At 29.4% G+C, this 21803-nt stretch overlaps 5 protein-coding genes across 7 annotated transcripts; 3 read left to right on the top strand and 2 right to left on the bottom strand.

The window, feature by feature from the left end:
* Positions 1–972: 972 nt before the first annotated feature.
* Positions 973–12025, bottom strand: Mhcl (Myosin heavy chain-like). The gene is made up of 18 exons (XM_035082323.1): positions 10896–12025; positions 9711–10739; positions 9482–9619; positions 9227–9400; positions 8878–9054; positions 8524–8724; positions 6791–8139; positions 6422–6596; positions 6194–6346; positions 5905–6120; positions 5691–5819; positions 5460–5603; positions 5220–5309; positions 3310–3669; positions 3064–3218; positions 2782–2905; positions 1332–2704; positions 973–1077 (listed from the first exon to the last, which is right to left on the bottom strand). The coding sequence occupies exons 1-18, from the start codon at positions 11028–11030 to the stop codon at positions 1071–1073; spliced, it is 6129 nt and encodes a 2042-aa protein (XP_034938214.1). The 5' UTR covers positions 11031–12025; the 3' UTR covers positions 973–1070.
* A 73-nt stretch (positions 12026–12098) lies between these two features.
* Positions 12099–13264, top strand: LOC118066350 (protein CUSTOS-like). 2 transcript variants are annotated; one of them, XM_035082325.1, is made up of 4 exons: positions 12099–12324; positions 12410–12554; positions 12650–12806; positions 12907–13264. In XM_035082325.1, the coding sequence occupies exons 2-4, from the start codon at positions 12425–12427 to the stop codon at positions 13229–13231; spliced, it is 612 nt and encodes a 203-aa protein (XP_034938216.1). In that variant the 5' UTR covers positions 12099–12324; positions 12410–12424; the 3' UTR covers positions 13232–13264. The 2 variants fall into 2 exon arrangements, with proteins under 2 accessions (XP_034938216.1, XP_034938217.1); XM_035082326.1 differs by lacking the exon at positions 12099–12324 and having other exon boundaries at positions 12399–12554.
* Positions 13265–13283: 19 nt separating this feature from the next.
* LOC118066349 (zinc finger HIT domain-containing protein 2) lies at positions 13284–14938 on the top strand. The gene is made up of 5 exons (XM_035082324.1): positions 13284–13468; positions 13544–13847; positions 13911–14177; positions 14239–14442; positions 14514–14938. Exons 1-5 carry the CDS (start codon positions 13416–13418, stop codon positions 14847–14849), a joined length of 1164 nt encoding a protein of 387 aa, XP_034938215.1. The 5' UTR covers positions 13284–13415; the 3' UTR covers positions 14850–14938.
* A 1114-nt stretch (positions 14939–16052) lies between these two features.
* Positions 16053–19323, bottom strand: ZnT49B (Zinc transporter 49B). Of its 2 annotated transcripts, none has more exons than XM_035082280.1 (10): positions 18900–19323; positions 18195–18711; positions 17943–18129; positions 17735–17817; positions 17543–17669; positions 17327–17465; positions 16731–17267; positions 16529–16663; positions 16344–16457; positions 16053–16254 (listed from the first exon to the last, which is right to left on the bottom strand). In XM_035082280.1, the coding sequence occupies exons 2-10, from the start codon at positions 18685–18687 to the stop codon at positions 16210–16212; spliced, it is 1860 nt and encodes a 619-aa protein (XP_034938171.1). In that variant the 5' UTR covers positions 18688–18711; positions 18900–19323; the 3' UTR covers positions 16053–16209. The 2 variants fall into 2 exon arrangements, with proteins under 2 accessions (XP_034938171.1, XP_034938172.1); XM_035082281.1 differs by having other exon boundaries at positions 19132–19323.
* Positions 19324–19781: 458 nt separating this feature from the next.
* LOC118066294 (uncharacterized) lies at positions 19782–20830 on the top strand. Its single transcript, XM_035082228.1, has 3 exons — positions 19782–20014; positions 20102–20517; positions 20597–20830. Exons 1-3 carry the CDS (start codon positions 19859–19861, stop codon positions 20808–20810), a joined length of 786 nt encoding a protein of 261 aa, XP_034938119.1. The 5' UTR covers positions 19782–19858; the 3' UTR covers positions 20811–20830.
* Positions 20831–21803: the final 973 nt, after the last annotated feature.

Here is a 21803-nt window from a genome sequence, read left to right as displayed (position 1 = left end):
GAAGCGGGATTTTTTAAAAATATTTACATAAAAATGAGTTAATAAGACAATCTTATAATATTTACACAAGTATTTGCAAAAAATTTTCAACGATTGTTATAAAATATAATATGTTTCATAATTTAGTTATAATTTATTTATGATTTTCTGATAATTGGCCAATTTTATAAAAAAAGTTCATATTCATTAAACAAGATTTAAAAAAAAAAATTAACAATACTTCAAGTATTTTTTAACAACATAATATAGGGAATATTAAATATAAATGATAAAAATAGATCGAATAGGATATTAATTAAATACTTATGTATTTTGATAAGGAACTTATCAAAATAAAATAAAATCAACAGTAAAGTGATGTAGTTAAATAAGATATGCATTTTACAAAGCAATAACTTACATAAAATTCATCTTTTTATGAAATTAATCAAATATTTAACAATTGACTTTAATAATTGTAGTCAATTCACAAAAGCGTTGAAGTGTTATCTGAATATCCTCCTTTTTCATTCAGTATTGGTTAATATAAACAAAAAATATCCGTTAATTTATTAGTGAATATCGGAGGAAATAAGCAATATCATATACACTACTTTATGAATAAATTGATACATTTCTCTGTTTAATCAAAATTATATATAAAAATGATAATGCCACGGGTTTTGTAAGTCACAATGCATGAATAATATAATTCGTACCGCATGTGTTAAATAGATCAAATTCGAACAGTTCATTCATTAGCACTTGTTATTCTCATTTTTTGTTATTCACATTAGAAATTAATAACTAGTGTTGACGTTGAATAAATTTATCAGTATTTAAAACATTTAATTTAAATTTAAATAAACATTCTTCAATGGAGTTGCATAACTTACGAAAAAATAAATTCTATGCCTTATTTTTATTTATAAATAAAATAAAATTAATATAATATTTATATATATATGACGTGATGAAAAAAATGCACAATTATTCTCGAATTGAGATAATATTTTAGACAAAGTTCGTGTTTTCAATTTTGTGTATTGTACACTTAAAATATTAAAATTTTTGTTAAATTAAATTTTTGATCAGTCGCTGAAACAAAAAAAACAATTTTGATTAGTTAAGAAGCTCAAAATTTCGATTGCATGCAAATTGCAATAAACTATTGTTAATATACACCATAAAAAATATGATTAATTTATAATTGTACAGATGAAAATACTAATGAAATCAACAATTATTTTATTTATTACATGAAATGACAAATAAAGGTTCATATATGTTATATAACTTATAAATCATAAGATAAATTAATAAGTTATAATCAATAAAAAAAAATAATTTACCTATCGCTATTGTCAGTGGTAGTAGCTTCCTCACTATCATCCATATCAAGTTCTCCTTGTATTGCACTTTGAAGATCATCAATTCGTTGTAATGCGAGTCTTAAATCATCCCTGACAGATTTAGTTTCAGCTTCAGCAGCTTCAAGAGCTTTTTCAAGATCTCTACGAATTCGCGTTGCTTCTTGTTCTCTTGCGGTTGCACAACTAGCTTCGTCCTTAACTTCTCGTAAAGATCGTTGCAATCTTCGTGCTGTGTCCTGTGCTGTTTGTTCTTTAGTTCTTAATAGTGCTGCCTCTGTTTGCAATTTATCTACATTCTCTTTTAGACGTGTAATTTGTGTCTCTAGACGTGCCCTAGTTGTTTGTTCTAATTCTAATTTACTTTCGAGTTCTTTAACGCGGAATTCAAGACGTCGAGTCACGAGATTAGTAGCTGTTGGATCTCCAAGTTGTTCAACAGACTCGAGTCGTTGACTAAGTTCTAACAGTTGATCTTTAAGAGATGATTTTTCTGCTTCTAACGCAGCAATTTGCACCTGAGCGTCTTGCAGTTCTGCTTGTTCATTAGACACCTGTTGAACTGTAGCACGATATTTTTTTAATACTTCTGCAAGTTCCTCTTCATTTTCTTCTAATTGTGATAAAAGTTCAGTCCTCTCACGGTTAGCAACATTAGCTCGATCTTCAGCGTCTGATTTAGCTTTAGAAACTTCATCAAATGCAGCTTGTAATTCATTTAATTCTTGTTCCAAAGCTTGTTTTGCTTTAACTGCAACTGCTTGTGCACACTCAGCATCTTCTAGTTGATTTTTTAATTGCCGTAAAGCTGCCTTCGTTGCTGCATCGCTTTTAGATCTCTCCAACATGGTCTGAGCATCTCGAAGAAGAGCTTTAGTTCTTCTAAGGTCTCGTTTAAGTCTTTGTGTAAGATCAGCTTCTGCAGCACGGTCAGATCTTTCTTGTTCTTCAAATGCAACTAATCTCCGTTCTAATTCATGTTTTTCACGAAGTAGAATAGTTCTTTCTTCATGTTCATTTTCTAGCTGAGCCTCTAAAGCTTTGACTTTCTTGTGAGCATTACCACGAATATCTTCAAGTTCATCGTCTTTTTGTTGAATTTCTTTTTTCATTATTTTACGTTGTTGCTCAATACTCATTTCTAGTCGTAATTTAGCTTGTTCTAATAATTGAACTTGACCAGCTAAATCATCTAACTCTTCTTCTTGGTCTTTACATCGTTTTTCCAATTCATGTTTAGCTTTCTTTAGCTGCATCACTTCTTCTTCAGTTTTTCCACCATAAGTTAATTCTTCAAGTTCATTACTCAATGTATTGAGTCTTTCCTCTTGCAATTCAATTTCCAATCGTGCATCCTATCATTATTAAAATTATTCATTAATACAAACGAAAGCGATTAAATTTATTTTAAAAAAATTTTCTAAACACTTACGCTTAAATTTTGTTCAATAGTAAACTTTTCTGCAATTGCAACTTCTTTTTCTCTTATTAATCTTTCTTTTTGGGCCTTTTCTTGCCTCAAGTCATCCATTAGATTTTGAGTTTCTGAATCAAATCTATAAAAATATTACAATTTAATATAAATACATAAATTTCATATTCTTAGCCTTGAATTTATTTTAATTTCAAATTTCGGATAACATCTACAACGTTAATGGAGTTTTGTAATAACTACATAAAAATATAAATAACAAGTAAACTAAAAATAACTTACTTCCGTTGCTTCTTCTCTAAAAGATTGTTTCTTGCAGTTTGCTCTTCTAAAAGAATTCTAAGGTCATGCATCTCACCATTAAGTTTTTGAACTCGTCGTTTCCATTGGTTTACTACTTGACGTTGCTCCTCAACTTCCTCATACGCATCAGCTAGCTATAAATATAAAAATAAACCAAGTAAAAAAAATTATCATTACAATGAAAATATTTTCATTAAATATGAGTACAGTAAAATATTTCACTACCTTTTTCTCTAGTTGTTTTTTCAATCCGACAAGTTGTTCTAAATCATCTTCATGTTGTTGAGCCATTTTTCTTTTAGTAAATTCAAGCTCACGTATTGCATGTTCATATCGTTGTTTATAAATACCCCCATCTTCATTATCCTCACCATCAGAAGTAATTTGATTCAAATCTGCAGCTCTGGCATATAATAGTTCCATTTCCAGTCTTTCTGCAGTCTGTTGCAGATTTTTATTTGTCTCTTGAACATCTTGAAGTTCACGTTCCAAACGCAAGCGTTCAGAAGTTTCAGCGTCTATTCTTTCAGCAGCTAAAGTTGACGTTGAATGCTCCTCTGCATAATCAGCAGTTAAAACGCTTAACTAAAAAATAATAATATTATTAAACATTCATTTAGTATTAATATTTTGCATAAAAGTATAAAAATTATTATAATCAATTGTCGATTCTTAATTCTACTTGAAATTAACTACCTCATCATCATATTCTGAAAGAGTTCTATCCTCCGATTTCATAGATCGTGATACAGTATTTGATCTAGTTGTTCTCGCTACACTATTAGCTCGACTTAAGTATTGAAATCCTTTGATCAGAATGTTAGTTGCGCTTTTGCTTTTACCAAGTGATTTACTTTTATCATGTGGCATTGTCAATCGGTCTAAATCGTCATTATTACTCGAACGTCCAAGTCGTTTCCATTCTTCCATAATATGATCAGTTCGTTGAAGAAATTCCGAAATTTTCGATGACAAAAGTGAAGATGCTGTATCAGGTTGTAAATGTGAAGCAGTAGGTTTATAAGATTGTCGAACTTTTTGTTTTTCTATTCCCAAAATGAAATTCAAACTCGCGTCAATAACAACAGGAGCTTGTTCTTTTTTTTGTAATTCTCTACTAAAATTAATCTCTTGAGGTACATTTTCTTGTGGAAAAATTCTTCTAGGTGTTGGTGATTTTTGATAATTTGATGAAAAAATAGAATCACTTCGAAGAGATGATGATCTTGATAGATTGCTGATTGTTGATAGATACGAAGTGGAGCCATGTGATTTAGAGCTTAATAAACTTGGTGAAGGACTTTTGGAGAAAGTAATGGCATTATTTGGTGTTTTTATAAGAGGGATTCTGTTAGATAAGCTCGAATTGAATTGGTTTGGCGGTAAAGGTGGCCTTTTGGCCAATCCATTACTTATTAATTTTATAGGTTTTGATGTTTCCAGCGGCAATTGAGAATTTGAAAATATATTTTCATTAATAGAATCATCGTTGAGTGATATAAAGCCAGAAGACTTTGAGATATTACCAGACATATTATTTTTATTTAATAGATAAATTTTTTTTCCAATCCATCGAAACTGATGTATTGATTTAATTTTATTAATTTTTAATTTTTAATTCAATTATTTTTCCATGTTTTATCACATTTCCTACTCACAAACACTTTTTTTTAATTCTACTTCACGTCTGAGCTTATTGCATAACCATTGAAGATGTAGAAGAATGAAAAGTGACCAAATTACTGCTGATGTTCGAATCTGGATGCAACGACAAAGACACAGGTAACGTCAACGACTAGTACGATGAGCTCTGATCATTTTCAAGTTATTCTAAGAAAAAGAGTGGGGAGTATAGGAAAGAGAAAGAGAAAGTTGTTGCTTTCTGGCTAAAAGCCAAATTTCCTACAGCCCAGACTGAAAGATCAGCAGGGTGATTGAGAAAAACAAATAGAAATTGGGGAAAGAAAATAAAGAAGACAATTGAATTAGATGCAATAAACAATTAGATACTCAGTATTTGTCTTATAAGTTCTTGTTTCTTGATATACCTAATTTTCAAATAAACTATTGATTCTCTATTCTAAAATTATAAATTATAAACTGGGAAATAGATTGAAAATAGATTTTATACACACCTTCGCTTCTAGTTTGTCGTTATCATGTTTCAAATGATTTCTTTCCTGTTCCAATTTCTCAACTTTCGCGCGTAACAACTCCAATTCTTCCTGGAAATCACATAAAAAAATTTTATAGCAGTTTCGGAATGTAAACATTTCATAAACATCATATTTTTATTTATTGATCAATAAAAATAGTATCATACGAAAACAATTATAAAACTATTTTTTTGCATAAAATTCTGGAAACAGTCATACCGTTCGAGCTTTTAATTGATCTTCAGTTCGATGAACATTCAAAAGTGGTGCAACTTTAACGTAGAGTCTCCACCAAGGCCATTCTCGAACGGACATTAATTTTCGTACATTTCTTTGAATACATCTTACTGCCAAATCTTGCAGCTGTTTAGGGATAGTCAGAATTATTTAGGAATTTAATGTTCTGAATGAATGATATAAATTTAATCATGTAAGTTCTTCTTTAATTACCTTAAGTGTATTGAGTTTTTTACGAGCTAGATATCCTCGGCATCTTGCTTGTAGTAGTACGATATGATCAGTCAATTTTTCATCTCTTAAAGATTCAAGCCTCTCTAAAGCACCAGCTCTGAAAAATATCTGAAATACGATCCATTGAAAATTATTGAAAATGAATGAGTTATCATAAAAAAAGATATTTAACAAGACAAAACACACTACTTACTCGACTTTGGCCAATACGGTAAGAAGCAGGGTCAATATCGACACAAAGTAACATATCCTCAACAGCTTTACGTTCATCAGCAACAGGACTTCCTGGACGAACATTCATATCATTGGATAATAATCCAAAGCGTCGTCGAAATTCAGCTAATGGCATATGTTTTGGATATCCAACTTTATATAGACGCATCGCATCTAGAATTTGTCCTCCACGAATCTAAAAAAAAAACAATTCTATAAAAAAAAAACGACAAATATTAAATATTAATAAAATTTAAAATATCATGTACCTGAGATCTTAATAAAGGAACATTAATAACATCGCTCTCATTTTTATTAAACTTTGCAAGATATGTTTTATCCGTACAACCTGAATTATGTTGTGGAAGTAAACAATGAACAAACTTCATTCGTGTTCTTCTCAGAGTTTCTATTAAGTCATCCTGAAATAATTAAAATAACATACAGCTTAACGTTTAAAACGTAGCATGAGATATAAAGACATCTTTTATATTTACCACGGTCAATTTAATTCGAAGACAAGTACTCTTTCTTTTCGCAGTAGTAAATGTTCGTCTAATACTGGAAGCCCGTCGTAATGACTGTGAACCTTCTAAGCCTGGAATAGAGTTACCCAATCCTCCATAAATTCCACCATTGCGAGCTTGAACGAATAGCCTGTTCAAGTCCTCTCTTTAAAAAAAGGATACCGAATTTATATTTTAATCGATTACATAATAATTTTTGAATAATTTATCGAATCTATGTAAAAAATAAACAAAAAAGATACCGACAGAATAACATAAAAGATTGATTATTATTTATAAGATTTATTTTAAGAAATAAAAAAAGTTAATTGAATATTATTATGAAACCAAACAACTCACCGTGTGCTTTCTTGTAAAATATTGACCGCAATCTTACTAATTGGATTATCTCGAGTAGCTTTCAACCATCCTGTGGCCGTATATAATACTGGATTAGTACCTTGGAGATGTTGAAGAACGAACTGATTGTTTCCCGGTGCTTTTCTCAACAAAAATTGATAATCTCTATCACCATAAAGAGCAAATAATCGATCCATAAATGATTCATCACTTCCACCCCCTGGAGCAGTAGCTTCTTCATCAAGTAGCCATAAAAGTCCTTTTTTCTCTTCCTGAAATCTTCCACTCAAATCACTCTGACTTGTTCTAATCATCGTAGCCGTTCCTTGAGCACCACGATCAAGAAGAGATATAAGAGCTTGTGGAGAACCAACACAGTCCTCATCATGATCACACATATCATGATCAATGTTTATTTCTTCTTGTATATACCGATTTTTCGGAGCTTCTAAGGTTGTGTAATGGAAAAGAAGTTGAAGTCTTTCTTGTAAATAATTATGACAAAGATCTTCAAAGTTTGCACCAGTTTGGAGGCCACATGACGCAGGATTCTGAAATCCTGGCGCATCGCAAAGCAACAGGGATGATACTGTGTGTACAGGTGATGATATGGATTTATTAATGAGCGAAATAACACAATAAAATACTTCAGAATACAGTCCAATTATGAATCCTTCAAGAGAATCCAATCCTGAGAAATTATTTCCATCTGTTGTTGGACTTGGAGTTCTCAATGATGCTCTTACATTATTGGAATTCACTCCATCAGCATTTGGAGAAAAAATTATTCTACTTAGTTCTTCCACAGTTGTACCTAATAAATTAGCGGCTTTTTCTGCATACTCTACTTTAGCAAACTGCCACCGGCTTTGCGAGTTTACCACAGTCTTAACAGCACCAGCACAACTCAAATGATAAATTCCAGCTAAAGCAACCCAAATCATTTTCACATCGTTTTCTAATATTTCCAACACTTTAAATGACGCCACGATTCGATTAAATTCCGCTATTGCACGTTGTTTCTCTTCATGTTTTTGTAAAGGAATTATGAATGGATTATTTTCAGTAACTAAGTTTGTCAAATTTAATTCTCTTCGAAGAGCTCCTTCTACTCCAGCAAGAAGTCTGTAGATAATATGAAATGTGGAGTCTCCGTTGTATCGTCTACCAATAAGTGATTTTTCTAATAACAGTACTTGAAGGGATGCAGATGCAATTTGTCCTGACTGATCAAAATCTAATCTAAATATTTGTGTAAATCGAGTTGCATTTGAATTAATATGTGTTCTGCTATTTCCAAAAGCCTCTAATATTGTGAAAAGCGCATTCACTTTTTCAATTGTTAATATCTGAAATTTAAATTTAATTATAATAATTAAATTATACCATAGCACACTTTGATAATAATTTTAATTTATATTAATTACTTAATAATTGTTTTAAATGAAAAATATGCCGAAAAATATTTAATTGCTTTCTAATTTAATTATACAGAAAATGAATTAATCAATACTATTTAAAAATTTAATTCAAATTAATTTAATTTAATAAATAATTATTTTTTAGCTTTGAAATTCTTTATGTGACAGGCAATTAATCTGGTTAAGTTTAAAAATTAAAGGGCCTTCAAATTCTTTCCATTAATTTTTATGACATTAAATAACGAATAGTCATTAAAAGCAACTTTACCATGTATCTGATGAATGATAAAAGTTATAATAAATAAAACTCACTTTATTTACTGCTCCTGCTGCCAGGACAAGATAATGCAATGCGTGTTTGAAATTTGTTGTCTTTCCAGCTCCACTGCGACCCAGAAAAACTAACGAATGTTCTTTACGTGTAGCAAGCATTCCTCTGTAGGCGGATTGTGCCATAGCATAAATATGTGGAGGCATGTCTTCATTTTTGCAGCCTTTAAACATATGTACCACCTGTGTGTATGTGTAGTAATAGTAGTAGAAGTAGGCGCGATTATGCGTATAGTATTACATTTCTTTTTATAATATATGCATTATTCAAAGATTTATACTTTAAGATATACAATTGTTAGAATAAACATTTTGAAAAATTTAAATGATAGTCACCTTTTCCGAATATATTGCTAAGGGAGCGACAGGATTGATCACGATCATGTTGTCTCCAGCATATGTATGGATAAGATTGTTGGCGTATCTCTGTCTCAACGTATGAAGCATTGAAGACTCATTAAGGAATCGTAATTGTGAAAGCTCCTCGACCATATCAAATTGTGGTGGATTAGCCTAGTAAAAAAGTCATTAATGAACGAATATTTTGTGTCATCGTTCTATTATTGTATTATTATTATTATGATTATTACTATTGTTAGTATTGTGTTAAAAGAATTAATAAATTTTTGTTGTAAGCAAGCATAACTTTTTGTATTGAGAGTTAAATGTATTTAAATTAGTCTACCTTCTCTACATCTTCTTCATCGACAAGAAGCTCCTCTGAATTAGGTATAAGTTTAATTCGTAACTTTCCTGTATCAGGATCTGCATTACCACATCGAGTTGCTAACGTAAATCCTCCTCGATGGAGTAACCAAATATATTCCGAAGTCAGCCAATCTTGATCTCCACTTCGTCCCTTCAATAAAAAATATATTTGGATTTTAGCAATTTTATTGATAGATAACTTATTATGAATAAAGTATTTTTAACCACTCACAGTGTTTTGTTGTAATCGCAAACTACCCGATCTTCTTAAAGTTCCACTGCAAATGTTAGCAGGTGTTAATTCCATTTCTCTACCATCTAACAACCCACTTCTTCGCGATAGCTCCGATAATTCAGCAACCGGTTGCACCTACGATAAATCATAAAAAGATCATTGAAATAAATCATAACAAATATTTATCTAAGAATTTATTTTTTAATTAAAAAATTCCAATTAGTACCTTAACCGTAACACTACTACCAGATCCTTTAATAAGATCAATAATTTCTTCCCGCGATTTATCATCAACATTAATTCCATTAACTTCAATAAGACGATCACCAGGTAATAAACCCGTATCATTATTGTTTTGTGAGTTCGCACCTGGTTCGGCAAAAATAACGGACTTCATATTGTGTGCCATACCATTAACGGCACGATCAATAATTACGGCACGTCGTAAAGAAAATCCAAAATCATTTCTAGGTGGTGGTTGTCTTTGAATTGTTAATTCACGAGGCTCAGATAAGACTAAAGGAACTATATCGGGTAAAGGTAAATTAATTCCTTGGTCTTCAAAAGAGTTAGAAGATCGCCATCGTGAAAAACCTTGAGATTCTCCGACAGGTGAAAGACTGAAAGGCGGAGTAGCGAAGCTCGAATTTGTTGTGTCAGTTAAAGAATCTGCTGATGGACTAGCACTCGTTATAACTTGTAATAATTTTGTGTCTCCTTGATTTTGATTATTATAGTTGTGATGATAATATTGATGATGGTGTGATGATGACTCTTCTTCACTACCCATTTCATCCTTCTCATCTTGATGCTGACTCGGGATATTTTGATAAGTGATCACTTCGTTCTGGAGCGTATTTCTCACAAGAAGATTGCTTGCTTCAGCATTACTATTTTCACATTCACTTCCGTTCTGTATAACATTAGATCCTTCAGCGACAGTTGCTATATTAGAAATATTAAGTCGTGAACCTTTTAGAATCCCACGCTTCGGTGGCTTTGGTGGCAGAGCAGGAAGTGTTTTACCACTGACATTAGTTAAAGATGTTAATGATGCCTCTGAAGAATCACTTTGCGTTAGTAATCCATCACCACTACGATTCCAACTTGTACTAGCATTAGTATTTGAACTTGAATTTTCTAAAAGATTTCTGTCCAACTGGGCAAAAAAGGAGGCGCTGTAATCTGCTGTTATTCCACTGGGGAGTTTTTCCTTTTCTTTACGACGCCCTCGAATTTTTAATGATCTTCGAACCTAAAAAAACCAATAAAGAATTTATTCAACTTTCAATAAGAACTTATGAATAGGTATTATTACTTGAGTAAGGTATTCAACAGAAAAATAACTATTATTGATTAATTAGTACTATTTTTCAAGAATCCTTAAAGATATATCTCATTAGTTAAATACCTCATCTAGTCTAAGAAGTTCTTCAGTAGACATGCTACCCCGATCTCTCTTTTTGACATCTTTTCTTTCCTTTTTCTCTCTTTTTCGTTTGTCTTTTTCATCTTTCTCAGAAGCTTTCTTCATAAAATTGAACATTTTATTGTTTTGATTATTAACTCAATCAGAATTTATTTTCATATAAAAAATGCCACCAATTTATTTTCAGAGTAAAATGCACTCACAATCGTTTTCTTTTTAATTATTAATACATATATTTCTTGTAAATAAATGAAATTTCAAATAATGGATAATTTCTTTTCTTTCTCTCTACTCATGCACTTTGATAACGGCACATTGTTATCGTAATCACTAATGTTAATATTATTACTATAATTATTATAATTTAAATTACGACAATAAGCAAATTGATAAAACATCACTCCCAACTTCACATTCACTTGTTTTTATATTTTGTATAAAATATGTAGAAAAGTTCTGAATAAATAAAAATTTTATTCAACGAATCATCATGTTATGAAAAAATGATGATTCTTCAATTATCAAACTGTTGATTCAATATTTTCAACAGTTTTTTTTATTATAAAGCTTATTTTAATCATTTCTTAGATTAACAAAAAATTACTTTCGGTGTATTTTTTACTTAAAGCTTTTAATCTATTGGCACCAGATCAGTATTACATTTACTTATGTTCAATTTATTTAATTCATAAATATTATTTTTCATTTGAATTCATTGAATGTCACCATTTTATGCTCCAATTTATATATGTTGATAAACTTTATCGTATTTTATTGACAAGATTAAATGTGCAAGTTTTTTTACGAGATTATTTTGTGGCTTGTGGAATTGTGAGAAACGCGTAGACCAAATAGCACACAAATATTCTTCCTGAATGCTCAAGCAAATATATCTATGTATGTAGTTATTTTTTAGTCACGATTAGATTCTATTAAAAAATTTAGATTTACTTTAGCGACACTGATTTTATCATATAAAAATAACCAAAAATGATATAAACATAATGACGTTTATATGTACAGAATATAAAACAAATAAATATGCGATTTAACGGCAACGATAGCACGAACTTAACATGAAGTTCAATGTGCCGTTGAACAGCACAACTGGACTAAACTGTCATGGCTGATGGCATGCATTAGCACACATGTATACAGAGTGCTAGTGTATTGGGCTTATCGTACAATCTGATGATCTAATTCAATTTGTTCCATTAGTCATACGTTAAACAATTATTGCATTTTGATTTTTAATTATCGTATGCTATTAGAATATATCCAGCTGTTAATACTTTATCAATACATTTTAGAATTGACTTTATTTCATTTTAACAACACATCGTTAGACTTATGCTAGCGATGAGAGAAATGTTTGTTTGTATTGGTAAACTTCTGTATCAACGGTGTATAGGTAATGTGAGCTTCTGTTTTATCAGTTAATGAAGAATTTTTTATTCATTTTTAATGCTTTATTTATGTTTTTAATTTTACTTCAGTGTTATTTGTAAATAATGAGTGATAAAGTTAATGATTATTCTTCATCTGATGATGAATTTACTAAACAAGCTTTGAAGGAAGCAACAGATCAAGAATTCTTCACAAATTCACTGTTCAAAGCCAAGAAAGCAGAAGGAAAACATGGTAATTTCATTCACTTTAATATCTAACCTCTCTAATTTTTTTCTACCTAACAAGGATTCCTCATGTTTATGTACAATTGTTAATGTTTATTCTAGAAAGTGAAAAAGCAACAAATTCTGATGAAAACTTGGAAAAGCAGTTGAAACCTTCGTTAAGAATAAATCCTCATCGAGTTGATAATTTTCATAGTTTTGGAGTTACTCAAAGTTATAAAGATTATGTTGCTAAAAAGTTATCAGAAATTCTCGACAGGTTTGTTTCCTAACAATAATATTTTGCTATAACTCAGTATTGTTTCTCAGTAATTTAACAGAATTATTCATTCAATCATTATTTTTATATCCATTTTCAGAGAAATAGAAATCGAAGACGTTGAGAATAAGGAAGAACACGAATCTTCAGAAAATAAGGTTAATCTAGTAGGAATAAAATTATTAAAAACATCAGCACATATTTTAACTGGTGATGAGATAGAAGAGCAAAAAGTATTGAGCAAGAGAAAACGACCATCAATACATTCTGAAAAAACAACAGAAATTTTATCGAAGTGTAGAGAAGCTGCTGTAGATCCAGAAAAAATTATTTCAAAACTGGAAGTTCAATCATGGGATGAAAGACAAAGAGGTACTGTTTTTAAGTATAAAAAATTAGCCGATGGATCTCTGATTGAAAGGTGATCGAATTTTATGTTAAAACATAAATTAAAAAGCCCGCCATTTTATTGAACCTCACGGTTCACCGCTAGGTGTAAAAAATTCATATGATAGAAGAACGAATGTAAACAAACGTTTATTTTTGTATAATACATGAAAAAACACCAAATAAATAAATATAAATAATTTCTAATCTTCTATAAATAAAATGGATTTACCAGGACCGAGTAATACAAATTCAGACAATGAGTTATGTCAATTGTAAGTATCCTTTAGGAATATTCATCACTTAACCTCTAGATGAATTAAAAATAATTATTAATTATAAATTGATAGATGCAATTCTCGAACTAAAAAATATACTTGTCCGCGATGTTCCATCCCTTATTGTTCAGTAGAATGCTACAAAGCATCTTCACATTTAAATTGTTCAGAAGAATTTTTTCAAGAATGCGTCACTTCTGAAATGAAAGTTCGCTCCAAAGATCCTGATGATAGAAAAAAGATGATTGACATATTAAAACGTTTTCATGAACAATCAAAAGATTTTCAAGATCTCTATGGTAATTATGAAGATATGTTAAATTTAGATGAATCAGACGCTTCAGAAATATCCGGTGACTCTGATGATGATAATGAGGTATTTGTAAATTGTTATTCAGTTTATTTTCAATTTTTCTAATGCAGGGTATTTATTAATCAGGTTCCTGACTTATCCGAAAGAATAAAAAATATAGATATCAATAACGTAGATGATCTTTGGGGAATTTTAACGGACGCCGAAAAACAAGAGTTTAAAGCATCTGTACTCAACGGAGATGTAGAAAAATTATTGCCGCAGTGGGTTCCATGGTGGAATCAAGTAGTTGAAAAAAAATTAGTGAAAGAAATTGATGAAGAAGAAAAACCTGCTTCATATGAAAAAAATTGTCCTCCGATTGTGCATATTTCCCCGTTCAGTGCATTAGAGGTAATAAAGAAAAATAGACAGAAGATCGAATTTTCAAAATTATAAAATAATACTTTTGCAGAAAGCTTCCCCTTTGATTGCATACAATCTTCTTAATATATTGTATGCTTATATATTGACGGTTTTGCATAATAATGGAGAACATAAATCTTCTCCTAAAGAAGCTGCTGAGTTATTCCTTCAATTGAATGATGTCATTGGAAGTAATAAAAATTTTGAAAATAGTCATTCAGCTACTAAATCAGTAGCTGAAAAAGCTATAGAAGTAAGTTAAAAAAAGTTTTTTTCTTAAATCAACTTTTTGAACTTTAATAATAAATATTATATTTTTTCAAGTACGAAATTTTATCAAATAGAGATGAAGCAGAAGAATTGAAAAACGTTTTAAAAAAAATTATTGAAGGACCTGAACCAAATAAACAAACCTATTACTTAAGTGCAGCCTTATCAGATTTACATGCATTATTCAGCGAACTTAATGATAAGATCTGTAATATGAGTCAACAAAAGAAAACTACTCCGTTTCCAAAGCGATTCAAAAACAATTTAGATAAAAAATTTCTAAATATAGACAAAAAAAATATAAAACTTTATATTAAAAAATTAGAATATTACTTAGCATGGATTGATAAATACGGGACACGGTTGGTCGATGTGAAAATAAATGAATGAAGAAAAATTAACTGCAAAATAAATATAATGTATGTAAATAAAAAGAAAACAACTAAAAATCATCAATAAATAATATAATTGTGATTATATTTTACAGACAATCATATTTAGGTATAATAAAAAATTTTGTACTTCATTCAATATTTAGTTATTTTTACCAAGAAACAAATAATTCAAAAATATTAAAACTAAATATATAGTTTATGCAGGACTTTTTCGTAAAGAATTTGTAGAATTTCGACAGCTGACTAACTGCAGGTAGTGAAAATACACAAAGGGAAAGTACACCTGACCCGCCCACTCAAGGTTAATGTTCTTTAAAGTTCATTGTTATCTTAGTGTCAGGGTATTTTATTATAATGAAGTTACTAGATGCTAGCTAAATGTTTTTCTTAGGCGTTTTCTATGAAAATTTATCTTTTTCTTCCCCTCCAATTTTTGTACCTTTACAGAGTTTATGTAGGTAGTAAGCAAAACTTCACAGTTTCTAAAGTCATTTCTTTAACTAAAAGGATTGGTATTCGGAACCATTCCAAAGTGCATAGTCAGTCAAAAAGTTACAGTCGTTTTGCAAATATTTAAAATTATTCCATCATGTTCGATCAAAATATTATTGATAGACTTGATCCACCAAAAACAATCAGGCATTTTTTCTGTCATCAAATGACGTATATTCTACGAAGAGGACATTTATTTTGTGAACTTTGTGTAAGATATAATCCAGAGCCTCACGTCAATTCTGTTAAAGTTGTGAGACATTTTTTGAGTTCAACACCTCGAACGTACATCCGGACGTGCCACAACTGTCATCATCCTTTGATGTTTATTTGTCGGGCTAGATTTTGCAAGGAGTGTCACGACTATTTTGATACAAATATAGAATTTATGCAGTATGAAGATGGAGTAGCTGATATATCGAGACATCAATATTACTATAGATAATTAATTCTTGAGAAACTGGATTGACATTTCAAGAAAAGGAATGTCGTGTAAAGATGTGTAAATGTCAGAAGAAATCTATTTATTTGTGAACATTAGTATTTATACTTATTTTTAAATTATTCCTGACTAATATTATTTTACTCGAATAATTGAAATATTGTTTGATTTAATACTACACTGAACCAATACCGAATATGTTTTCATAATTAATGTTTTTTTAACCAAAAAAATGAATTAATAATTTTTTATTCGCATACGGTGAATGTTATAAAATAATAATTTATTTAAAACGTGTACAATGAACCACAAAAATGAACAGTGACTTTAATGATTTACTTTTAAATTTAAATAACATAAATATTTATTTACACGTATTAGCATTTAGTATTAGCATTGTAACTTTTTCTAAATTTTATATTTATAGTACCTCCAAATCACAGTGTCGTATTTCGGGATGATTTTTCTGTAATAACAATGATAATAGTGTTATAATTAGAAATCATGTAGTCTACCTCATAAATATTCAATAAATTAGCAGTTTATTTATATTACCTTGAGTTTTATTTCAATTCTATCAATTTCTGCTCCCAACATATCCACAATATTTTCACCGTGCTTTAGTAGAAATGTTTCAAGTTCATCAATACTTTGCATTTTTTTTACTTCCTAAATAATGAATAAAAATTAACAAATAATTTAACGAGCGATAGAATAAAAGTTTAATAAAATTTTCTTACGTCCAACATTGCAGTTAAATCATGTTTATCAAGATATGATCTTGTAAGTTCTCGGCCATCAAAATCAATTTCTGCTTTATATCGAACGAGATTATTGCCCATATCTATTCCTTTAACATCATATATTGCCCGCACCTAAATATAATTCCGTTGATTAAAAAAATGAATTATTACAATCAGCTATTTTTAACATTATTTTTACCATAACATCAGCCTCAAGCTCAGCATTAATTTTATCTAAATTTTCTTGAGGTATACTTCGGCCGACTAGTGCAGCAACATTTGTATAAATTATAAAAGAAGCAACTCCTCCAAGAAGTCCACCAACAAGCAACGATCCAACTGCATCATAAATGGGGTTTCCCAGATACGAAGTTAATCCCATGCAGCTTCCAGCTATAGCTAGGCCGATAACTGCAGCAAAATCTTCCATAAGAACGACATTTACTGATGGATCTTGTCCCGAGAGCACATAATCCTTAAAAGGCTTATTCTTATCTTCAGCTCCTTTTTTTATAGAATTAATAGCGACTAAAAGCGTAGCTCCTTCAGATATAAGAGATCCACCAAGGATAAAATAAGCCCAGTAGAATGATTCAACAGGAACTGGAAATAGAATGCCATGGATGCCGTGATAGAGCGATAATCCTGTTCCTACGCAAAATATTCCTACTCCAGATATTAAAGACGATACGTATTTCATATTTGTATAGCCATATGGATGATCTGCGTTAGGATCCTAAAAAGTTTACTTTTAAAAGTTTCAATAAATAAATTTATAAATAAAAATGTATTTACCTGTACAGATTTATGAATTCCATAAGCTAGAATTAATTGATTTGCGGTATCAGCCGCAGAATGAATACATTCTGAAAACATGCTGTGGGAACCAGTATAAAGCCAAGCAAATAATTTACATAAAAAATTACAGGCATTTCTGAAAAATAAATAAAAGTAATATAATAAATATCATCAGGTTTTAATAAATGATATTTATGGATAATTTTGTTTTACATGGTGACTGCAGTCAACACAACTTTTCCAGACCTGCCGAAAAGACCTTCACGTTCATCTATTCTAACTGATTGATTTTTTATTTCTTTTCTGTAATCTTTAAGCCTCCTTTTTACAGTAAATAAATCTAAAAAATTTATTAGTTGATGTATAATTGAATATTAAAAAAAAAATTTTTTTTTCATTTCTTACTTTGTTGATAGACTTTTTGCTCAACCTCTCTTTTCAGTCGCTCTTTTAATAAAGCTTCTCGTGATCCCCATACTTCAATAGCTCTATTCGGAATCAATATACATGTTTAATTATGAAAATTAATAATGGAAATATTGAACCAAAAAACATGAAGATTAAACAATATATATATATATATATATATATGATACGAAACAAACCCTCTTACTTAGCTTCAATGTCTTTTCTCCAATAGACAGTAATAGGAGGTTTATCCTCATACGGTGATCTTCGTTTTGTTTTTGGAAGAGATTCTAAATCTGAAGGTTTTAACATAAAATCTAACATAGCTCTAACGGGAGTAATAAAATTTCTTTCTAAAGACGATGCTGAATGATCTACTCGCAAACGTTTCACTGCAATAAAAGCAAAGTAATGATTAGCAGAGAAACTCAATTAATAACATTAATTCAAGTAATACCTTTTTTTGAAAGTACTTCTCCTTCAGTGGTTTTACTTGCATTGTTACGTAAAGCAGCATCAATTATTGATGCTTGAATATTTTTGTTTGACTCTAACAACGTATCAGAGGGAGTAGGTTTCGATAATAAACGTTCTTTTAATTTACCTAATTCTTTGCCATCTATTTCAATAATTTTTTCTTTAAGAGTATCGTTTATTTTTTTGACTAATTTTGGGATTTCTTCATTTTGAGATGATTTATCATCAGACATTGATCTTCTCCCTTCAATACTTGTCCATCTGGAATCCAAATTATTTCCTGTTTTTTTCGTGTTAAAAATTTTCCATACATTTTTCTTCAATTGAACTTGGTAGCAAGTTTTGCATTGTTTTATATAAATACTGGCATGGCGTTTTGCTAATGATATTTGCAAAAAATAAAGTTGATCTAGATGATAATAATTTAACTTGCTTCCTACTACAGATAACAGACTGTATGACCGATAAATCATTTTTGACGTGTTTTTCTGAAGCTCCTGAAAATAAATTATAACGATTATTTTTTACATAAATATAGTAATGAAGTAATATTAATATTTTAGTCAAATTGGGTTAACCTAAAGTTTTAATAAAACATTAATAAAAAATGTAATGATAACATTTGCTAAGCTGTGAATTATGGACTTTTTCATTTTTTATAAATAAAAGAAAAAAATTTGCCTACCTTTTTAAATAATTATAATGTTAGAGACATGAAATTTTCGAAAAATCTGTGGAAATTTTTTTTTCGTAAACAATGTTGTTCACTTATAATAGTCAAAAGCTATAATGACAAATATTATCATTCTGTGAATCTTTTAAATAATAATTTATGATAATTAATAACAGATTGTGATTAGATTAGTCAATGATTGAAGTACAGAAGTAGAACCGAGAACAAAATTGGCAAACGTCACCTTATTTGCCAGAATTCTTAAGTTACACACATTTTTCTTGTATTTAGGCTAAGTATTTTTATTTAAAAACTACATGTTCACATTATGGTATAGTATTGTCGTGTGAAAAATTATTGAAATAAGTTTTCAATCAATAATTTTATTGTTTTACAAATTGACTTAGCGTATTTTAACAATTTGCTATCAGCTTGGATTCTTTCGAGAAGTCGGCATCATAGAGAATCTTCTTATCTATAAATCATTTACGCGGGTGATATTTAAAAATTAATAAAATATGATCATCCATTTAAAAATATTTTGTATTAAAAATTTTTACATTAATTTCTTATTATAGATAAACAATATACATGTGTAATGAACAAGTTCAAATAAAACAATAAACAACATAATTTTTCCAAAAATTATTCATTGTTTACCATGATTTTACCAAGTAAAAAATTCTCAGTAATTTAATTGTCAAACAATTAAAAAGTTTACATTTAACAACGACAAACATCTTTTATTAATCAATTTTAATTTTCTCAAACGAATGCAATCTCATTGTTAACATTATATCCCCTATTCTTCTTACTCTCAAACAGGAAGTTCCAAAATCAGTTCCTATGCATTGTGTGTGATCCCACTAGTTCGTACGGATCATTATAAATCTCCAACTCTAGATGATTTTCTTCATTCTTCTAAATTATCCTCTAATCGACATCATCAGTTGATACTTACAATCGTCATTATGGCCACTATTACTTCATTAATCCAACTTTTAATAAGTTTGATCTTTTTAACTTTGGTAAGTAGTCATCCTGCACCAGAATGTCCATGCAAATGTGGATCATCTTACGGATCTCATCCATTGGTTATAACTAAACACGAATTAGTTCCAAATCAGGTAAATTATCTTTAAATAATTATTCATTAATATATGCAATTTTTTACAAATTATGTTTCTGATTTTAATTCTTGAATTTTTTATTAGGGGGCTTTCGTAGCAGCTCCTAAACCTCAAATACCCTATAAAATTTACTCACAACTTTCTCAACGGAAGAATCTAGAACCACAATCACGTTCTCAAGAAGTTATTGTCAAACCCACTTTTACTCTAAGACGAAATGAACCAGAATTTGTTCCTGTAAGTCTTCAATTACCAATGCCAACTACATTTGCCCAAAGCCGAACTTTAGAAACTTCAATGCCTGAACCTCAGATAGAAGTAAGTAGTTCTGCACCTTGTCAGTCAGATGAGTTAACTGGAAGGATGTTGGAATTCTATTTTGAACCTTCAATGGCTCCTAATCCATCTGAAATTAAATTCGAAACTTATAACACTGAAATTCAAGAAGTAGTTCCAGAATTAGTTGAACCAGCAACGAGATCATTGGAACAGACGTCACTGTAAGTTTTGTTAATTAATTTAACTTGGATAGTTTAATTTTTTTTATTGATTATTTGTAATATTATTTTTATTTTATAGTCCAGTTATGGCTATGGAAGCCCAACCAGAAGTAACTTATATGATAAATGAGCCAGTTTATCAACCTGTTAAATATTTCACAAAAGTATCTGCACCAAAAGTTGAAGAAGTTCCTGTTCTAAGATCGAGCTATGTTGATGATATGTCTCCTCGTCACATGAGTATTCAATTAGTACCATCTTCAAGATCATCTTGTGAATGTTTTCAACAATGAAAAGATCTAAGTTTCCAATATTGATTTAAAAAAAAAATATATTTATAATTTAAGTCAGAGTATTACACTACTTTAAAGAATCATTAAAAATGTAAACAAATTTTATTGTATTATTCTAATATTTATTTATTTATTGAAATAAACTATCACCATGCAAATAATTTTATCGTTGTATTATTTATTACTATATTCGATTATAATGACTATTTATTTAAATTATGATATCTAAATGCTAAGTGAAAAAAAGCTGACTACGAGTAAGATCAGATGATAAAATATAGTCAATTTGTTTGGAGGAGATAGTTATTGTCAGATATTATCTTTGATTTGATAAATTAACAAAAATAAGTTCTAAAAATTGAAAAAAATATTTGAACAAGATTCGTATTTAAAGACATAACTATGTTATTTATTTATTTATTTATTGATAATGTTTAGGTTCGTAAAACCTATCACAAAGATATACAGTGTAAAAACATAACTATGATTACTATTCTATTCAAGAAAAAATACTACAAAAGAGATAATAATTATTAAAATGGATATTAATATAAATAAATTAGTGAAAGAAAAAAATCACTTGTTGTTAATAAAATTCCAACCCAAAGAATTTGCATGAACTTTTTAAAATAGTTAGATTTTATATTCAATTTGACTTTTTTAAAATATAGTGTATAAATATTAATGAAAGAATTGATCTCTTTAATACAATGAAAATATTTTAAATTTTCTGTGATGATAATTTTTTTTCATTCTACCAATGATAAATTATTAATTAATAACGTTAAATAATTATTTGAAACAAGCAAAAAAGTTTTTTTTTCATTATTCGAGGATAATTTGTAGAATTATTTAATCATCTTCCGGGTCAAAATGTGGAAATAAGTGATTGGACAAGAATGGTTCAACTCATTGTGTAATATAAGAATGCAAGTATTTATAAATATCAAGTCAATTTATTTAAAATGTTGCAATGATTACATTTAAACAATC

This window comes from Chelonus insularis, unplaced genomic scaffold, assembly GCF_013357705.1.
Source record: "Chelonus insularis isolate UGA/USDA-ARS -01 unplaced genomic scaffold, ASM1335770v1 contig_339_pilon, whole genome shotgun sequence".
Taxonomy (NCBI): domain Eukaryota; kingdom Metazoa; phylum Arthropoda; class Insecta; order Hymenoptera; family Braconidae; genus Chelonus; species Chelonus insularis.
This window is presented reverse-complemented; position numbering and strand designations above follow the sequence as displayed.

Excerpts from the sequence above, each read along its gene's own strand:
- Mhcl (XM_035082323.1), bottom strand. The coding sequence starts at position 11,030 with ATGTTCAATTTTATGAAGAAAGCTTCTGAGAAAGATGAAAAAGACAAA. Across the intron at positions 9,620-9,710 it reads GTAGTAGTGTTACGGTTAAG|GTGCAACCGGTTGCTGAATT; the intron begins GTACTAATTGGA and ends GATTTATCGTAG. Across the intron at positions 5,604-5,690 it reads AAAAACTCAATACACTTAAG|CTGCAAGATTTGGCAGTAAG; the intron begins GTAATTAAAGAA and ends ATCCCTAAACAG.
- LOC118066350 (XM_035082325.1), top strand. The coding sequence starts at position 12,425 with ATGAGTGATAAAGTTAATGATTATTCTTCATCTGATGATGAATTTACT. Across the intron at positions 12,555-12,649 it reads GAAAGCAGAAGGAAAACATG|AAAGTGAAAAAGCAACAAAT; the intron begins GTAATTTCATTC and ends TGTTTATTCTAG. Across the intron at positions 12,807-12,906 it reads TTATCAGAAATTCTCGACAG|AGAAATAGAAATCGAAGACG; the intron begins GTTTGTTTCCTA and ends ATCCATTTTCAG.
- LOC118066349 (XM_035082324.1), top strand. The coding sequence starts at position 13,416 with ATGGATTTACCAGGACCGAGTAATACAAATTCAGACAATGAGTTATGT. Across the intron at positions 13,848-13,910 it reads ACTCTGATGATGATAATGAG|GTTCCTGACTTATCCGAAAG; the intron begins GTATTTGTAAAT and ends TTTATTAATCAG. Across the intron at positions 14,178-14,238 it reads CCCCGTTCAGTGCATTAGAG|AAAGCTTCCCCTTTGATTGC; the intron begins GTAATAAAGAAA and ends ATACTTTTGCAG.
- ZnT49B (XM_035082280.1), bottom strand. The coding sequence starts at position 18,687 with ATGATTTATCGGTCATACAGTCTGTTATCTGTAGTAGGAAGCAAGTTA. Across the intron at positions 17,818-17,942 it reads AGAAAAGACATTGAAGCTAA|AGCTATTGAAGTATGGGGAT; the intron begins GTAAGAGGGTTT and ends GATTCCGAATAG. Across the intron at positions 17,268-17,326 it reads GAATTCATAAATCTGTACAG|GATCCTAACGCAGATCATCC; the intron begins GTAAATACATTT and ends TAAACTTTTTAG.
- LOC118066294 (XM_035082228.1), top strand. The coding sequence starts at position 19,859 with ATGGCCACTATTACTTCATTAATCCAACTTTTAATAAGTTTGATCTTT. Across the intron at positions 20,015-20,101 it reads ACGAATTAGTTCCAAATCAG|GGGGCTTTCGTAGCAGCTCC; the intron begins GTAAATTATCTT and ends ATTTTTTATTAG. Across the intron at positions 20,518-20,596 it reads TCATTGGAACAGACGTCACT|TCCAGTTATGGCTATGGAAG; the intron begins GTAAGTTTTGTT and ends TTTATTTTATAG.